Below are 17,270 nucleotides of genomic sequence, written 5' to 3'. Positions count from 1 at the left end.
CAAGTTACATACAGAAACCTACCGAAAATCAACTGCTATTAATAGTCTGCTACAGTTAGACAGTTACCACCCATTGAGTCTTAGAAAGGGTATCCCCAATGGACAGTACCTAAGTATCAGAAGGAACTGCTCATGATCTGAATCTTTTTGAACCCAAGCTAGGGATATGAGGGATAGATTTTACTAAAGAGGATACCCCCTTAAGATTCTTAAGGAAGTCTTTGACTGTTCCATTAAAAAGGACAGGCATTCCCTGCTTACATTTGTTCGACTTTCCAATGATGACAATAAAGTCATGAGGATCATAGGAACATATGATGAACAGAAGCAGAAAATCCTAAGCATTTTGAGGAGACACTGGGGCATTCTCTTGTCGGACCCATATATAAGGGATTTGATCCCCCCAAAACATCAGTCACCTATAGGAGAGGTAGGTCCATTAGGAATAGGCTGGTACATAACCATTACCAAAGACCTCTAGGTGAAGGAACATGGTTGGATCGTAAACCCTTTGGCACATTTAAATGTGGGGTTGATTGTATATGCTGCCCATTGATCTATAGATCTAGCAGTTTCGCCAGTGTCTCCACTGGAAAAACTTATTACATGCAGGATTTTGCAAACTGTAAGACTCTCCCTGGGTCTTGCCTGTTTAAATGTGAATGCCCTCTAAATTATGTGGGAAACATAAAATGTGAATTGAGACGTAGGGTGGGAGACCACCTTGGTGATATTAACAATCGTAGAGATAAACCAATTGCATGTCATGTCTTGGAATGTCATAATGGTGACCATAAAATGTCAAGTAATAAGGAGGCCCAGTGGATTCCCCGCCTTAAAACGATGAGCCCGCTGGGTCTTCATGAACAAATCTCTTTTGTTGCTTTCTTTTTTTCTTTTTTGATTAACTTTTTATTGAAAGAATTTCCAAAAAGTACAGACTTTTTCAAAAGTAAAACATGGACAGATAAAAATTAAGTACAATCAGGTACAAATTAGTGTTACAGAATTCTGAGATTTTTCTCATATTTGGGGACATATGCAAGTTAGGCCAAAATCTTTGAGTACCGTGAAATAATAACTTAGAGCATCAGACAAGGTAACATTGTAAAGCGTGTATATCTAAGCTAGTGCTATACTAGATCTGGACAAGCGTATCAAAGCAGATAACAGCGAATATCACACAAGTAGATTACCAATACGGGGGAAAGCAATTAATCAAATTTCCTAAAAGACGACTATTGTGACCAACATTTCTTGTAAGCAGTTATACTTCTATTTTCCCAAGATGCCAGTTCCTCGAATCTATAAATTTGATCAATCTTGGCAAACCACCTAGGGATGGGCGGTATTTCTGTTGAAAGCCAGTAGCACGGTATTAGGAGACGGGCCGCATCCAGTAAATGACTAAACAGGGGGGGGATGGAAATCCTACCATTAGTGATGTGTGTCCCTAGAAGAGCTAGGTCAGGGGAAACGGGGATGGATAAATTGCAGATCTTGTTACACTGTTCAAATATAGCTCCCCACCATACTTTAATTTTGGGACAGGACCACCAGATGTGGAGGAAAGTGCCTTTTTCTATTCCACACCTCCAGCACCTGTCTGAGAGTGTAGGATTAAATCTACAGGTAATTTCCGGGGTTTTATACCACCTAGTTAGAATTTTATAGGCGTTCTCCTGAATACGTACACATCTCGAAGCTTTATGAGGTCTAATGGGTAGTCTGGAAATTGTTGTCTGGGTGAACAAGGAGTCAAGGTCTTTTTCCCACATACCAATAAATGCCGGCTTTATTATTGGCTTAGGAGAAATTAGATTTTTATAAATCAGGGAAATCAGTTTGGGTTGTGTATTAGGCTTATTTAAAATGTTCTCAAACCATGTGAGTGGGCGCTGTAAGGAGCTTTTATTAATGAACTTGTTAATAAAGGATTGTAGGAAGGAAAAGAAAGGAATGGGAAATTTGCAATCTGGGAAAAGTCTAGTGACAGAAGCTAGGCTCATTAGTTTACCGTTATCGTCTAGCAGCGAGATCACCAACTGATCAGAGTCTCTTATGGATTTTGGGAGACTATCCAACAGAGCTTTAGGTGCTAATCCCACTATATCTCTCAATTGAACCAGAGGGGACGGTAATGGGATCGCATGAATAGATGTTTGGAAAAAATCCCAAGCCCTTAATGTGGATTTGACTATAGGGTTGTCGTTTGTGGCCCTTTGTTGGGGTATTACTTATCAGAAGCCCTCTAAAAGGGGTACCATGATGTGTCTGTTCAAGATCGACCCAGGGTTCCTTCAAGATGCCTTTAATCCATCCTACAAACCTAGCAAGGAGGACTGCATTGTTGTATAATTCAGGGTCAGGTAAAGCTATCCCACCAAAGGGTTTGGGCTTCTTCAAAGTCGAAAAAGATATTCAAGCTTTCTTGCCAGCCCAAATAAATGTCCTAATCATCCGATTGAATGAGACATAGAATGATTTGGGCACTGGGATTGGTAAGACTTGTTGGAGATAAGTCATTCTGGGAATAACGAGTGAAGTCACTATGTTTTTCCTGCCAAACCAGGACAAAAGAAGATTGTCAAGGGAGGACAATTGATCTTGTATTGAATTCAAAAGCGGAACATAGTTTAGGCGGAATAATGTGTCCGGATCAGGACCTATTTTAACTCCCAAATAAGTGATGTGTGGATGATCACAATTAAATAGAGATTTCAACCTGAGTTTATTAACCAGGGATGAGGGAAAGCCAACGTTAAGGACATGTGATTTTGTGGCTTTATTTTAAAATTAGAGAGCCTACCAAAAAATCCAAGTATATGTTCAATATGTAGGAAAGCTATGGTCGGGTTCGTTAACATAATAAGCAAGTCATCAGCAAATGCTGCGACCTTGTGATTGTGACATCCAGCCCTGATCCCTTGAATCCCCTCCTCTTTCCTGATGGCCTGTAGCAGTGATTCCATTACTAGAACAAATAAAAGAGGGGAGAGGGGGCAACCCTGTCTAGTCCCGTTATGTATGTTAAAGGGAGAGGATAGTGAGTTGTTTACAATTACTGAGGCTGATGCATTTGTGTACAGGGAAAAGATTGCATTCAAGAACTTTTCTGGAATCCCAAATGTTGATAGAACTTTACACATAAAATCCCAATCTACCCTATCAAATGCCTTCTCAGCATCAGTGCTGAGAAGGATCAGAGGACGTTTAAATCTTTTTGCCTGAAAAATGCAGTTTAAGACTCTAGCCGTGTTATCCTTCCCCTCCCTACCCTTTACGAAGCCTACTTGATCCTTTTGGATTAAGGAGGGAAGGAGGGAGGACAAACGGGAGGCCAATAACTTAGCCAGTATTTTTAGGTCTAAGTTTAGCAAAGAGATGGGACGATAACTGGCACAGTCCGAACTATCTTTCCCTTCTTTATGAATTAAAGAGATGTGAGCTTTCGTCATGTCTGTAGTCATATTAGAGCCATTTAAAGCACTATTACATACATCTAGTAGAAAAGGGCTTAAATGTCAGAGAGAGATTTATAGTATGAAGCTGGGAGTCCGTCTGGGCCGGGACATTTTCCTCCTGGAAGCTGCTTGATAGTTTATTTTATTTCTTGGAGAGTGAAAGGGGCTTGTAACCATTGGGCCTGTTCCTTGGCTAATGAGGGTAAGGACAAAGATTGTAAAAAGGATAATATTAAATCGTTAGGTGGGAAAGGGTATTGTACATTATTATCCGGACGCTTTAGATTATATAGAGAATGGTAAAATTCCTTAAATTGAGCAGCTATTTTGGTTGTAGTGTAGGCTAGCTTACCACTAGTGGTCTTAATCTGATGGATAAAATTATGAGCCTTTCTTTGTTTAATCCGCTGCATCATGAACTTAGATGCTCTATCACCGTGGGCATAATATTTAAAACATGCTTGCAGATAATATTTGGCTGAGATAGAGTTTAGAATCTTTTTTAAGGCTTCCCTTGCAGCTGTTAATTCAGTAAGGTGAGACTCTAGCAGTGACTGTTTATGGAGGGTTTCCAGCTTTTGGATTCTATTAAGTAAGGAATCTACTCGGGCTTGTCTTTCTCTTTTAGCTCTTGCTCCCATTGAGATGAAATGACCTCTTATAAATGCCTTATGGGCATCCCATAGAACCTGGCAGGAACTCACTTAGTTATTGTTGAGAGTAAAGTATTCCTTTAACGCTATCTGCGTCTGGGATAAAGGGTCACCCGGGGCAATTAATTGCTCATTGAGTCTCCATCTGAATGGGCGCGGGTCCATGTTAGGGGTGGACAGTGTCAAAAAGATAGGGGCATGATCGGATAATTGCATAGTGCCAATGCTGGCCTGGCTGCAATACTGAAGATGTTCCTTTGATATGAACAAATAATCTAATCTATGATAAGATCCATGTACGTGGGAAAAGAAGGAGTAATCTCTTTCATTGGGATTGAAAAGCCTCCAAGCGTCACATAGAGACCAATTGTGTAAGGTTTTCTTGAGACGCCTAAGCACTTTGGTAGCTAACGGAGGTTTTTTAGAAGTGGAATCAATGTGGGGTTCAAGTGTTAGATTGAGGTCCCCCCCAAAAACTACCACTCCCTCCCTAAAAGGTTCTAATAAGGATAGTACCTCTATAAGCCATGCAGCCTGGCCAGTATTGGGGGCATATATATTGATAAAAGTGTAGATCTGGTTAGCTAAGGATCCCTTGAGTAGTAGGTATCTACCTTCCTGGTCTTGGGTATGATACAGATAAGTAAATGGAGTATTTTTCCTAAACCCTATGCTTACACCCCTGGAGGACGATGACCCTGAGCCACAGTGATACCAGTCTGAAAACATGGAATTCTTAAGGTTCGGGTATTTGTCGAATTTGAAGTGGGTCTCTGGAAGAAATAAAAATGAACATTTTTCTTTTTTTAAGTATGAGAAGATTTGACTTCGTTTAGAGGGAGAGTTGAATCCCTTCACATTGAAGGATACGATACGAAGGTCATCCGTGCCTGCGATACGAAGGTCATCCGTGAAGGGATGTACTGCAAACATGCTTAATGTAGAGAATATGAAACCTGATATTGTTAGAAATGGGGAGCATTCAACCTCCAGGAGTGTAGCATCAGTATGTCCCAAGAGTCTTGGAAAAAGGTGTGTGTCCTGTACACAAAGAAAGGTATCTGATTGAGAAACAGAAACAACAAAGGAAAAAGAAATTAAATGGCAAACAACTGTGAAGAGAACACAGTAAAGTGTATTGAACATGTTGTGAAAGAGTAATAAAACTCTCATCATCTAGGGGGGAGAGAGAAATATTCATCTAGCTATATCCTTCCCTAGAGCAAAGTGATACCAGACCAAGGTTCGCATATGGAGAGGCAGCTATTTATGATCGCAAAGTAAAAGCCAAAAGCGCAGTTCCCAAGTATCGGGGCTTGCGAGTTAGGCCTAACCTGCGGGGGAATATCCAAGCGAACAGGTACAATCTTCAACTAGAACATTTGGATGTAATCATTCGCATATTGTAGTGTACGCTAAAATTACGATACTCTTACATCATGCAAATTGAATGAAGGTTGTGAGAGTATAACTGAGCAGTTAACTGGAAAGATGTCAGGAAACAATAAAGCGTTAATAATTCCCATATTTCGAGTCAGGGGGTGTGACCCTAAGTTGCAAAGGAATGTCTATGCGATCAGCTGGCAAAACGTAACATAAGATTCAAATGCGAGCGTTCGCATACTGAAACAGTCGCTGGCAAAAAGATTCTCATGCAGTCCTGTGACTTTATACTTATTGAGAGTGTTTTTCTTAGCGAATCAAACAAAGTGAACCTGAGTAATGTGGACGCAGTTATTCCTCTATCTCAAGGTGCCATTCGCAGCGACCGACTCTTTTCCATCTCTTGAGGCATGTGATTTTAACTTAAGCCGCAGGAGATTAACATTGCAGCTATCTACAAAGTCGTTAGAAACAAACAGTTAACAACATCCGCATATTATGGTGTTCACTTGCGATTACTGCTACGACAGTCCTGTGAGTATATACTTATCAGGAGAAGGCTGCATTCAGTCGTCGCTCAGAGAAAGTCTTCTCGGAGTGGAAGCAGACATTCTTCTACCTCTCTGCGGTTTTGGAGTACGTGGAGGTTCCCAAGGGATGAGAGGTGGTAGGTCCGGTAGAGAGATAGTGTTTTGGAGCACTTCCCAGTTTTCAATTGGCAACGGCCGGATTTGAAGCTGCGAATAGATCTTTTATAGGTCCTTAGGTGAAGAGACGAACATGCGACGGCCGTCATGGGAGAATGAAAGACCGAAAGGGAAGGACCATCGGTATAATATCTTCTGTGATCGCAACCAGTCCGTGAGTGGCTTAAGCGCTCTGCGTCTGCGAAGTGTAGTTTGAGCTAAATCCTGATAGATCGAGATTTCATTGCCTTCCCACAGTATCTCCGGGCTGTTTCTAGCGCTAGAGAGAATCGCTTCTTTGGCTGGAAAGTGTAGAAATCTACATACAGACGTGGACAAAATTGTTGGTACCCTTTGGTCAATGAAAGAAAAAGTCACAATGGTCACAGAAATAACTTTAATCTGACAAAAGTAATAATAAATTAAAATTCTATAAATGTTAACCAATGAAAGTCAGACATTGTTTTTCAACCATGCTTCAACAGAATTATGTAAAAAAATAAACTCATGAAACAGGCATGGACAAAAATGATGGTACCCCTAGAAAACACAGAACATAATGTGACCAAAGGGACATGTTAATTCAAGGTGTGTCCACTAATTAGCATCACAGGTGTCTACAACCTTGTAATCAGCCATTGGGCCTATATATATGGCTCCAGGTAATCACTGTGTTGTTTGGTGATATGGTGTGTACCACACTCGACATGGACCAGAGGAAGCAAAGGAAAGAGCTGTCTCAAGAGATCAGAAAGAAAATTATAGACAAGCATGTTAAAGGTAAAGGCTATAAGACCATCTCCAAGCAACTAGATGTTCCTGTGAGTACAGTTGCACATATTATTCATAAGTTTAAGATCCATGGGACTGTAGCCAACCTCCCTGGACGTGGCCGCAGGAGGAAAATTGATGACAAATCTAAGAGACGGATAATCCGAATGGTAACAAAAGAGCCTAGAAAGACTTCTAAAGAGATTCAAGGTGAACTTCATGCTCAAGGAACATCAGTGTCAGATCGCACCATCCGTCGTTGTTTGAGCCAAAGTGGACTACATGGGAGACGACCAAGGAGGACACCATTGTTGAAAACGAATCATAAAAAAGCAAGACTGGAATATGCCAAACTACATGTTGACAAGCCACAAAGCTTCTGGGAGAATGTCCTGTGGACAGATGAGACAAAAATCGAAGTTTTTGCCAAGGCACATCAGCTGTATGTTCACAGACGAAAAAATGAAGCATATCAAGAAAAGAACACTGTCCCTACTGTGAAACATGGAGGAGGCTCTGTTATGTTCTGGGGCTGCTTTGCTGCGTCTGGCACAGGGTGTCTTGAATCTGTGCAGGGTACAATGAAATCTCAAGACTATCAAGGAATTCTAGAGAGAAATGTACTAGCCAGTGTCAGAAAGCTTGGTCTCAGTCGCAGGTCATGGGTCTTGCAACAGGACAATGACCCAAAACACACCGCTAAAAACACCCAAGAATGGCTAAGAGGAAAAAATTGGACTATTCTAAAGTGGCCTTCTATGAGCCCTGACCTCAATCCTATTGAGCATCTTTGGAAGGAGCTGAAACATGCAGTCTGGAAAAGGCACCCTTCAAACCGGACACAACTGGAGCAGTTTGCTCATGAGGAGTGGGCCAAAATACCTGCTGAGAGGTGCAGATGTCTCATTGACAGTTACAGGAAGCGTTTGATTGCAGTGATTGCCTCAAAAGGTTGCGCAACAAAATATTAAGTTAGGGGTACCATCATTTTTGTCCATGCCTGTTTCATGAGTTTATTTTTTTACATAATTCTGTTGAAGCATGGTTGAAAAACAATGTCTGACTTTCATTGGTTAACATTTATAGAATTTTAATTTATTATTACTTTTGTCAGATTAAAGTTATTTCTGTGACCATTGTGACTTTTTCTTTCATTGACCAAAGGGTACCAACAATTTTGTCCACGTCTGTATAATATCTCGTGGAGGTTCATTCGGAGGCGGCTTGGGTCTTAAAGCCCTGTGAGCTCTTTCGATTATGACCTCATGCGCTGTATCAGGACCCAATAACTGGAGGCAGATTTGCATCACTGCTTCTGAGACATCGCCCGAGCCCACAAATTCAAAGATACCTCTAAACCTGAGGTTATTCCTTCGTCCCCTGTTTTCCTGATCCTCCAGCGCTGTGAAGAGCGAGTTAATGTGAGCTTGATGTTCAGCCAGGTTCGCAGACACCTCTTTCTGATGCGCTACCATCTTGTGCTGATTTTCTTCCAGGGTTTCTACTATGGATCCAATGTGGCGAATGTAACTTCTTATAGCCGCTCAGAGGTTCAAGAGCCTCAGCAAGAGAGTCTTTGAGAAAGCTCCTGGAGATTGGAAGGGCGTCTGGGCTGGGGGAAGATTCCCTGCCTCCTTTAGCGCCTGGCAGGGCCTGTTTGCAGCCAGCAGCTCTCGGTGTTCCGGGCGCCATCTTAGCTTCCCTTGTCACATATGAGGCGGCAGCTTTCTTAATGAATTTGTCCATTTCTCCGGGCTGAGTTGGCGCTTTGGTAGGACCAGAATGTTCTGTGTTCTTTTGTCCACCGATTTTGCCCATTTTCGGTCTGGTTAGCAAATGATAATAGGTTTTGAAGGATATCTAAGTAGCGGAGCGATGCTTCACACAGCCTCTCTGCGCCGGCTCCGCCCCCTCTTTTGTTGCTTTCTTTAAACACTCCATGATTTGGCCAGCTCAGTTATTTTATTAATGGTACTCTTCCTTTGACCGTGTAGGTGTAGGTCACCTGTATTTTATCCAACCATGAATGATTGTTAACTTATGAATATAAGGAACCCCATAAGGTGCCATTATCACTGGACACCCTGGGGCTAATGATTATTATTCCCTTCCCCCTTTCCCTTCATAATATGGTAGCAAATAGAATCTAACTAATAGTCATGTTTGTTCGGTGCTTCAGCTTTAATACATATGCTGGATAAGTACATCACCTTCTATATACCTTCCGACTGATGCACAGTATAGGAGGGGTGGAGCGCTGACTAGCATTCCAAGCTAGAACGCATCCTGGGACGCTCCTCCCACCCGCAGTACCTTCGGACGCGCTACTTCCAGCGTGGTTTTCGTGGACCGGAAGTGTGTGTTCCACTGGCCGGAAGTGTCGTGCAGACACATTAGCTACATCTGCATGCACCATCAGAAATGACACTACATGCGGCAGGATTTTTGACAGTTATACCATGTCTATATCGTTAGAATATATATTGGCACCATTTAAACTTCTGGTGCGCCCATACTATCTAGGGTGCCATCATCTTAACATAGCTATCTTCAAGATTTGGTCCCCTGATGAACCACTGATAACCATTACTGGAGAAACGCGTCCGGACTGGTTTCCACAAAGCCTATGAAGTATATTCAGGCCCTTCCAGGTGAAATGTGAGGGTTTAGCCACTGAGAAGTGGGGTCATCCCTTTCAAGGCGGCTGCTCTGCTTTTAGGCAAGGGTAGCCACAGGGGCATCTTAGAGACAGGTCACCTCCTGACTCCATCCTTGAAGGTGGTTATTCCTCAGACATTACCCAGTACCATGGAACTGTGACTAGAATGGGGTATTGACCGGCCGTTTTTTTGCTGTATATTATTGTACATGCCTAGATTTATTAGAAGAGTAAAGGTCTCTGGACCACGAGATGTTTTTTGTCATCTATTAATATATTTGTTTAGGGGTTAATTTTTGTACCTATACATTTTTTTTAATGCGAAGGAATAAAAGTTATATTTTAGAGTGTTTTTCTGATACAGTGATACTAATGGCTCTGAAAACCTAGGCATGGAGCACGCACCCTGTCAAGGGAGACCCAGTCTGGAACTTTACTCAAAATAGCCCTATTTGGATTCTAGAGATGTTTTTGTGGTCCAAGTAGTATGAGCTGGCAAGAGACTGAATATAGGAGGTTAAGGAAAGATCAGCGGGTGTGCTGCCAAGCAGTTATGGTAGAGCACACACTGAGAGGGAGATATCAGGTTCAGGTAGGTTAGTAGATGGAGAGAGCACAAGAAGTTCCGTTTTTAAAAGATTCAGTTTGAGATAGAGAGAGAACATGATGTTAGAGACGGTGGAAAGACAGTCATTGGTGTTCTGTAATACAGCAGGGGTGATGTCGAGGGATGAAGTGTATAGTTGTGTGTCATCAACATAGAGATGGCACTGAAACCAAATCTACTCATAGTCTGTCCAATAGGAGCTGTGTAGAGAGAGAAGAGAAGAGAACCTAGGATTGAACCCAGAGGAACCTGAACGGCAAGAAGAGGAGGGGAAGTGGAGCTAGAAAAGGATACACTGAAAGAGCGGCCAGAGAGAAAGGAAACATGAGAGAATTATATTCTTAAGGCCGATGGATTGGAGCATGGTGAGCAGGGGATGGTGGTCTACAGTGTCAAATGCTTCAGAGAGATCTCGGAGAATAAGTAGAGTAGTCACCGCATTTATCTGTCAGGAGGTTATTTGTGATTTTGGTGAGGGCAGTTTCTGTAGAATGTAGGGTGCGGAAACCAGATTGTAAGTAGTCAAGGTGAGAGTAGACCAGACTCCAGGAGTTTAGAGATGAAGGGGAGATTAGAGACAGGTCTGCAGTTAGCTGGGCAGGACGGGTCAAAAGATTGGCTCCTTTAGCAATGGGGTTATGACAGAATGAAAAAGAAATGGAAGTTAACAGAAGAGAAAGAGAGGTTGAAGATTTGTTAGGTGAGTGGTGACAGCTGGGGAGAGAGACTGGAGGAGGTGTGAGATAGATAGGTAGATAGATAAAAGATAGATAGATATGACTCCTCCTGAGGAAGCGATCACACGCGAAACGTGCGTCGAGGAGCGCCACCACCTGGTTTTTATCCCCTGTTTTATTAGTATGTTGCCATTTATGCTACATGAATAATATAGCAAGTATACTCGTTTGTTTTTTGCTATCTTCGTTACACACTGAACACTTTCTGGCATACCTATCATGGTGTTTGCACTAACTGTTACAGTTCTGGGGGTAACTGTTACAGTTCTGGGGGTAACTGTTACAGTTCTGGGGTTACTAGCAAGGTGGTGTGCTACTGTGTTTTGTCCCCGCTTGTTCACAAGTATGTATTGTGAATTATATTTTTAATATTGATATCAATATACTTTATATTTTATTATCTATATATGGTGTTTTTTCGCACTCCTTTCTGTTGTGATTCAGATAGATAGAGTTTGACAAAGGCTCCATTGAGTAGAGCTGAAACGTTGCTGCTATATGGGTTAATAAATCGCCCACTATTTCCACAGAATTTTGGAGCACTGCCTTCTTTTGCTCAACATATACAAAGTGGACCTTGGTCGCCGGTCTCAGGAGGGATTTTTAGCACCCGCTTGGTTTGTGTGCTGCTCTTTACTTTTCTATTTTTTATTTTTTTTGATAGATAGATATGACTTCTACATCTGAATCGTTAGTTATAAAGCACAATGTGCTGTCAGTAAACGATACTCATAGACGACTCATAGACGACTCATAGACGACTCATAGACGATTTGAATACTGATGAATGAGCGCTTCCCTCCCAGAAAACAGTCCTTGATGTATTTTGATTGTCTGTGACACTTGGACGATATGTCAATAGATGCAACCCTGGCGGACAAACATGCATGGAGGGGGAGGGGCACCGTGCAAAAGATCATGGGGTGTGGTGTGAAAGGGACAGAGGCTTTTAAATGTGAAAGGACAATACCGTAACCATTCTGTCATCACACCTTGCACACCACAACCCCCTCTCTCCCGCTGACTACAAACAAGAAGATGGAGTATATACAGACAGGATATGGAAGGCATTACATAAAATGTTTATTTACCTGCAAAGTTCAGAAACGTCCCATACACATCATTAGATTGATAGCCAGCATTGACCACATTTACCACACAGCAGAATGTAACTCCATCAGAAGCTTTCAGTCCTCGGATTACGATAGAGGCCGTCTGGTTATCAGGATGGTTTACTGCAGAGATCCGGTCTTTATACTCCTTATGAATATTCCCATTATTCTCTGTTATGTATTTCTTGATACTGGAGCAGTATACTGTATATGCTTCCCTCCAAGTTACTATAATCTGTGACTTCCCTCTGTGGTCCTCAGGATAGGTGTATGAACACGGGATGGTGACCGAATCTCCTTCCTTCACGTGGAGGGTTTTTGGTTGGTGAACACAGTAATAACCTGATGCCCAGCAGATCCCTGTAATGAATCATACAGAAAAATTAAAGAAAAAAAACGTAATATTACATTTCAATATAGTAATATTTGAGAACAATGGCAGGGATGCATCATCTATGACAAGTCCGCATTTATAATGGACCTTCTATTAATCATATTTTACAATTAATGGGCAACTCAAAGAACATTGATTTGGTTAGTGTGCCATCAAAACCCATCTTCACCCTAAGTTGGCCTACCAGTCTATCACAGGATTGGTTATGGGCAATGTTTGTGAAACCACTGTGTCAACCAACCGGTTTGACCTTGGGTTAAAGTAAAGCTAAGGGCATTGTCCTAGCAGTCCATTGGTATTCACCCTGTTACCCCTCATTGCGGGGGAGTTACCAAGCAGCTATATCTTGTTATATTCCTGCTGTGGTTGCTGGTCAGAGACTTTGATGCAGGGTACCTACCGAAGGATCAGGTAAAACTCATAGTTACCAACAGTACAAAGGTCAGGGCAGGCAGCTCAAGGTCAGTACAGTGATCCGTTATGGGTCAGGTCAGGCAGCAGACAGTCTAAAGGCAGTAATCAGGTAGAATTTGGTACATGGTCAGACAAGCAGATTATAGCACCTTTGCAGGATTTAGCAAGCTAGGTAAATATATAGCAGAGCTGATTACACATTAGAAACAACTGCCCACAGAGCCAAAGAAGGGCTAACCCTTGCAATACTGCACACAATGAAGAATACCTTCAATAGACACACAGGCACCCTGCTCCGTTGCTGAAGAACTGGACTTGTGATACAGGGTGAGAGTAGTGGCGCCCCTGCCCACCCAAAGTATCTAGCCAGTTGTGGAGTCCCAACAGATAAGCAGAAAGCAATCTAATTTGGAGCTACCAATCACTTGTCACTAGGGACAATTCATAATGGATAACTCACAATAACCGATGTGACCTTATTGATAACATGTCTGGTGTGCAATGATAAGACACAAGAAAACTACATTGTACATGTACGTGTTCCCCATCGATGGAGGGTGGACCTCACATTTATTGATCCAAGGAACCCCACTCCACCATCTAACCAAAACATACAAGCAAATTCATTGTCTCATTAGAAAAAAACCTGAAAGGAAAATCTTACATTATTGTTTGAGGGGAAAAAAAATTCTCAGTGTCCCCTGCTTTGCAGATTATGGATTTATTGAAGTAAAAGTCATAGCCCTAGAATATTCTGGATATTCAAACACCAACTAGAAACTCACCAGGGAGACACTGACTATTTGATCATTACCATGGTGAATGCACTCAGCTCAGCTAGTCAGTGTGTGGTTGAGTATCTTAGATTTACCACAAACAATCATTCGATGTTGTGAAAGTCCACTAAAATCAAGAGAAGGATCTCCATGTTGATGATACCTTTCACATACCGATCCGCTACCTCATTGTGGAGATAAAGTACTTTCAATCCATATGCACATGAACAGTTAAGTGTACTGAGGGTGGGCTGAAGCCACTCTGCACCCTTGCTCCCCCGTCTACTTCCAACATAGTCAATCAACAGGAATTCAAGGGATCTCCTTAATTCCCCATATCTCAATTCGATTGTCATCTGTAGGATGTGCTGGAGGCACCTCACAACTTGCAGGACTGAAAGGATCTGCTGCTAATGTCTTGTGCTAGATATCACAGGACACCTTCTTCTGGAGTCAATGCCTTCATGGGTCAGACCTTGTTCTGCCCATATTGTGCATAGTAAATGTATGTAATGTGCTGTAAAGATAATACTGCAATGTTATGTTTGACGTTGCTTCCATCTACTGTTCAAAGTTAGTTACCACTTTGCCAGAACTTTACAGGAAGTGTATTTTTCTCAGAGTCAGAGGCAGTAACCTTTAACCTGGAACTGTATTTCCTCCATTTCATGACTGCTCCTGGATCTAGCAGGCTGCATGCAGAGGAGCTCTTGATCTATTCCTGGACTTATGATGGAATTGTCTGTGAGTACTCTCACAGTTCAATAACGCGAAGCAGAACATTAAAAAGACAACCCAGTGGCGGTCTGGAATAAACTGACACGCTATTACTGCAGCATGAGTCTAAGATCAGGAACAAAGTGCCAGGCTGATGCCACGCTACCCCCGACACAGCAAGGCAGGGAGAACATTCCTAGTGCCCAGCAAGACGATGCAAAGTCGCATGTGTCCAGAACTTCCCGGGCTAGGAAGATGTCCTCAGCAAGTTCCTCAGCAGTTAGAGCTCGTGCCAAGGCAGAAGCTGCCCGCGTCCAGCTACAGTACACAGAAAAAGAAGCCATGATGATGGAGGAGGTAGCAGCCAAGAAAGCTGCCCTAGCACAAGAGAGAGCTAAGGAAGCTGCCATAGCACAAGAGACAGCAGCTAGGGAAGCTGCCATAGCACAAGAAAGAGCAGCTAGGGAAGCTGCCATAGCACAAGAAGAAGCGGAATTAGAATCAAAATTGCTTATCCTGCAGCGACAGACTGCACCTGCAGTTGCTGAAGCAGAGGCCGCTGCCTACATGGGAACAAGTCAGTCAGAAAGTGAAAAAATCATATAAAGACTCAGAGGTTGCAGAAAAACCTCTATTCTCTGCAGATCGTACAAGTAAGTACGTTCAGAACCTTACTGATGCACATACAAAGGAACAGTCTCTTAAACCTGAAGCAAAGGAATTCAGGCCAAGATAAACATACCCCCTGAGCAGGCCCAATCAACCACATCAGGTCAGCGGCTGCCAGCAAACCAAAAATGAAGCACAAGAAACCCCTAAGAACAAAAAACATCATCACCTCAACCTATACAGTAGATTACATGCTTGAACAACAATGTGCGGTGGATGTCACCAAATATCTCATCCGCAAAGAAATGGTTAGCTCGGGTTTTCTCCAATTTGATAACTGTACTGAAAACTATTGGGCATGGAAATCTTCCTTTCTGAATGCCACTGAAGGTCTGAACTTATCACCAGCAGAAATGCTTAATTTAATGATAAAATGGCTTGGTACCGAGTCAGCAGAGCATGCTAAGAGGATGAGAAGAGCAAACCTGTTCAACCCTGCAGCAGGACTCAACATGACCTGGAGAAGACTAGAAGAAATGTATGGATGCCCAGAGGTAATAGAAGGAACAATGTTGAAAAAACTTGAAGTCTTTCCCAAGGTGGGCTACAGAGAAAACGTGCGGCTACAAGAACTAAGTGATCTTCTACTAGAGATAGAATATGCCAAAGAGGATGGGTACTTGTCAGGACTTTTGTATCTAGATACAGCTAGAGGCACTAATCCCATAGTAGAGAAACTACCCTCAAATCTACAAGACAAGTGGATGTCTGTAGGAGGTAAATTCAAAGAAGATTATGGAGTTGCTTTTCCCCCTTTCTCTGTGTTTTCTAGGTTTGTCTGACAGCAAGCGAAAATCCGAAGTGATCCCAGTTTCGCCTTCACCACCAGCGACAATCAATCACACAGACCTGAGAGACCTCACATACCTCACGGTAGGACCTATGTATCCACACACAAAACACCTGTACCTTCAGAAGTCACAGACTACCAAAGCACCCACAAGGTACACACCATAGAGAACCCTGATAGACATTGTCCAATACACAAAAAACACATCCACTAAAGAAATGCAAAGGCTTTAGAAGAAAACCCATTGGAGAGTGGATGTCCTTCCTTAAAGAAAACATAATCTCTTTCAAGTGCTGCGGATCTACTCATCACATTGCCAAAGACAGCAAAATACCAGTAGAATGTACAGAATGTGGCAGTGAGAGACATATTGCAGCTTTGCACCCTGGCCCTGCTCCTGCCCCACTAGAGACTGTAGAACCCAGGAAAGATCAGGGCAGGGAGTGACAAGAGACCTCACTCTCTTCAGTAATGTCTAATTGCACTGAAGTATGTGGACAAGGTAAGAGTGCCAGATCATGCTCTAAAATCTGTTTAGTGACTGTGTATCCCACTGGCAAGAGAGAAAGGGCAGTGAAAATGTATGCAGTGCTAGATGAACAGAGTAACAGATCCCTTGCAAATTCAGATTTCTTTGATATCTTTATCCTTAAGGCAAGTGCAGTTCCATACACTCTAAGGACATGTGCGGGGACAATTGAAACCACAGGGAGAAGAGCTACTGACTTTACCATTGAATCCTTCAATAAGAAAGTGCAGTTTCCACTTCCTACCCTAATAGAGTGTGGCATGATACCTGACGACAAAACTGAGATTCCATCTCCAGAAGTAGCCCATCACCACCCCCACCTCCGCTCAATTGCTCACCTAATCCCAGCTGTTGAGCCAGATGTTTCTATCCTTCTACTTCTTGGAAGAGATATCCTTCAGGTACACAAGGTAAGCCAGCAAATCAATGGACCTTATAATGCCCCCTATGCACAGAGACTGGACATGGGGTGGGTCATTGTAGAAGAAGTTTGCCTGGGGACAGTGCACCAGCCTGACAACATTAGCACTTTGAAGACGTCTGTGTTAACAAATGGATGCACATCTCTTCTCAGTCCCTGTCACAACAACTTCATTGTCAAGAAAAGCTTTGGCAGGTCAACACAACACTGACTTTTCTACACTATATGGTAAAGAAGAAGTCAATTCCAACATTGAGACAGACAATCTAGGGATAACAGTATTTCTGAAAACTAAAGATGATGATAAACAGGCCCTCTCTATAGAGGATCAGATCATCTTGCAGATTATGGATAGAGAGGCCTACCAAGATGACAATCACAGTTGGGTGGCTCCTCTCCCCTTTCGCACACCCAGACGTGTTTTGCCTAGTAACAGGGAGCAAGCCATGAAGCGTTTGCATTCACTCAGCAAAACACTGCAGAGAAAG

The 17,270-nt window shown here is 42.5% G+C and overlaps 1 protein-coding gene across 1 annotated transcript in view; it reads right to left on the bottom strand.

Annotated features, from left to right (window-relative positions):
* Nucleotides 1-17,270, bottom strand: part of LOC122929228 — a 60,324-nt gene that overhangs the window by 32,580 nt on the left and 10,474 nt on the right. The window contains exon 2 of the mRNA XM_044282735.1: nucleotides 12,052-12,432. Coding sequence (XP_044138670.1) covers nucleotides 12,052-12,432 — 381 coding nt within the window. The remainder of the gene's footprint in view (nucleotides 1-12,051; nucleotides 12,433-17,270) is intronic.

The sequence above is a fragment of the Bufo gargarizans genome, chromosome 2, assembly GCF_014858855.1.
Source record: "Bufo gargarizans isolate SCDJY-AF-19 chromosome 2, ASM1485885v1, whole genome shotgun sequence".
Lineage (NCBI taxonomy): Eukaryota > Metazoa > Chordata > Amphibia > Anura > Bufonidae > Bufo > Bufo gargarizans.
This window is presented reverse-complemented; position numbering and strand designations above follow the sequence as displayed.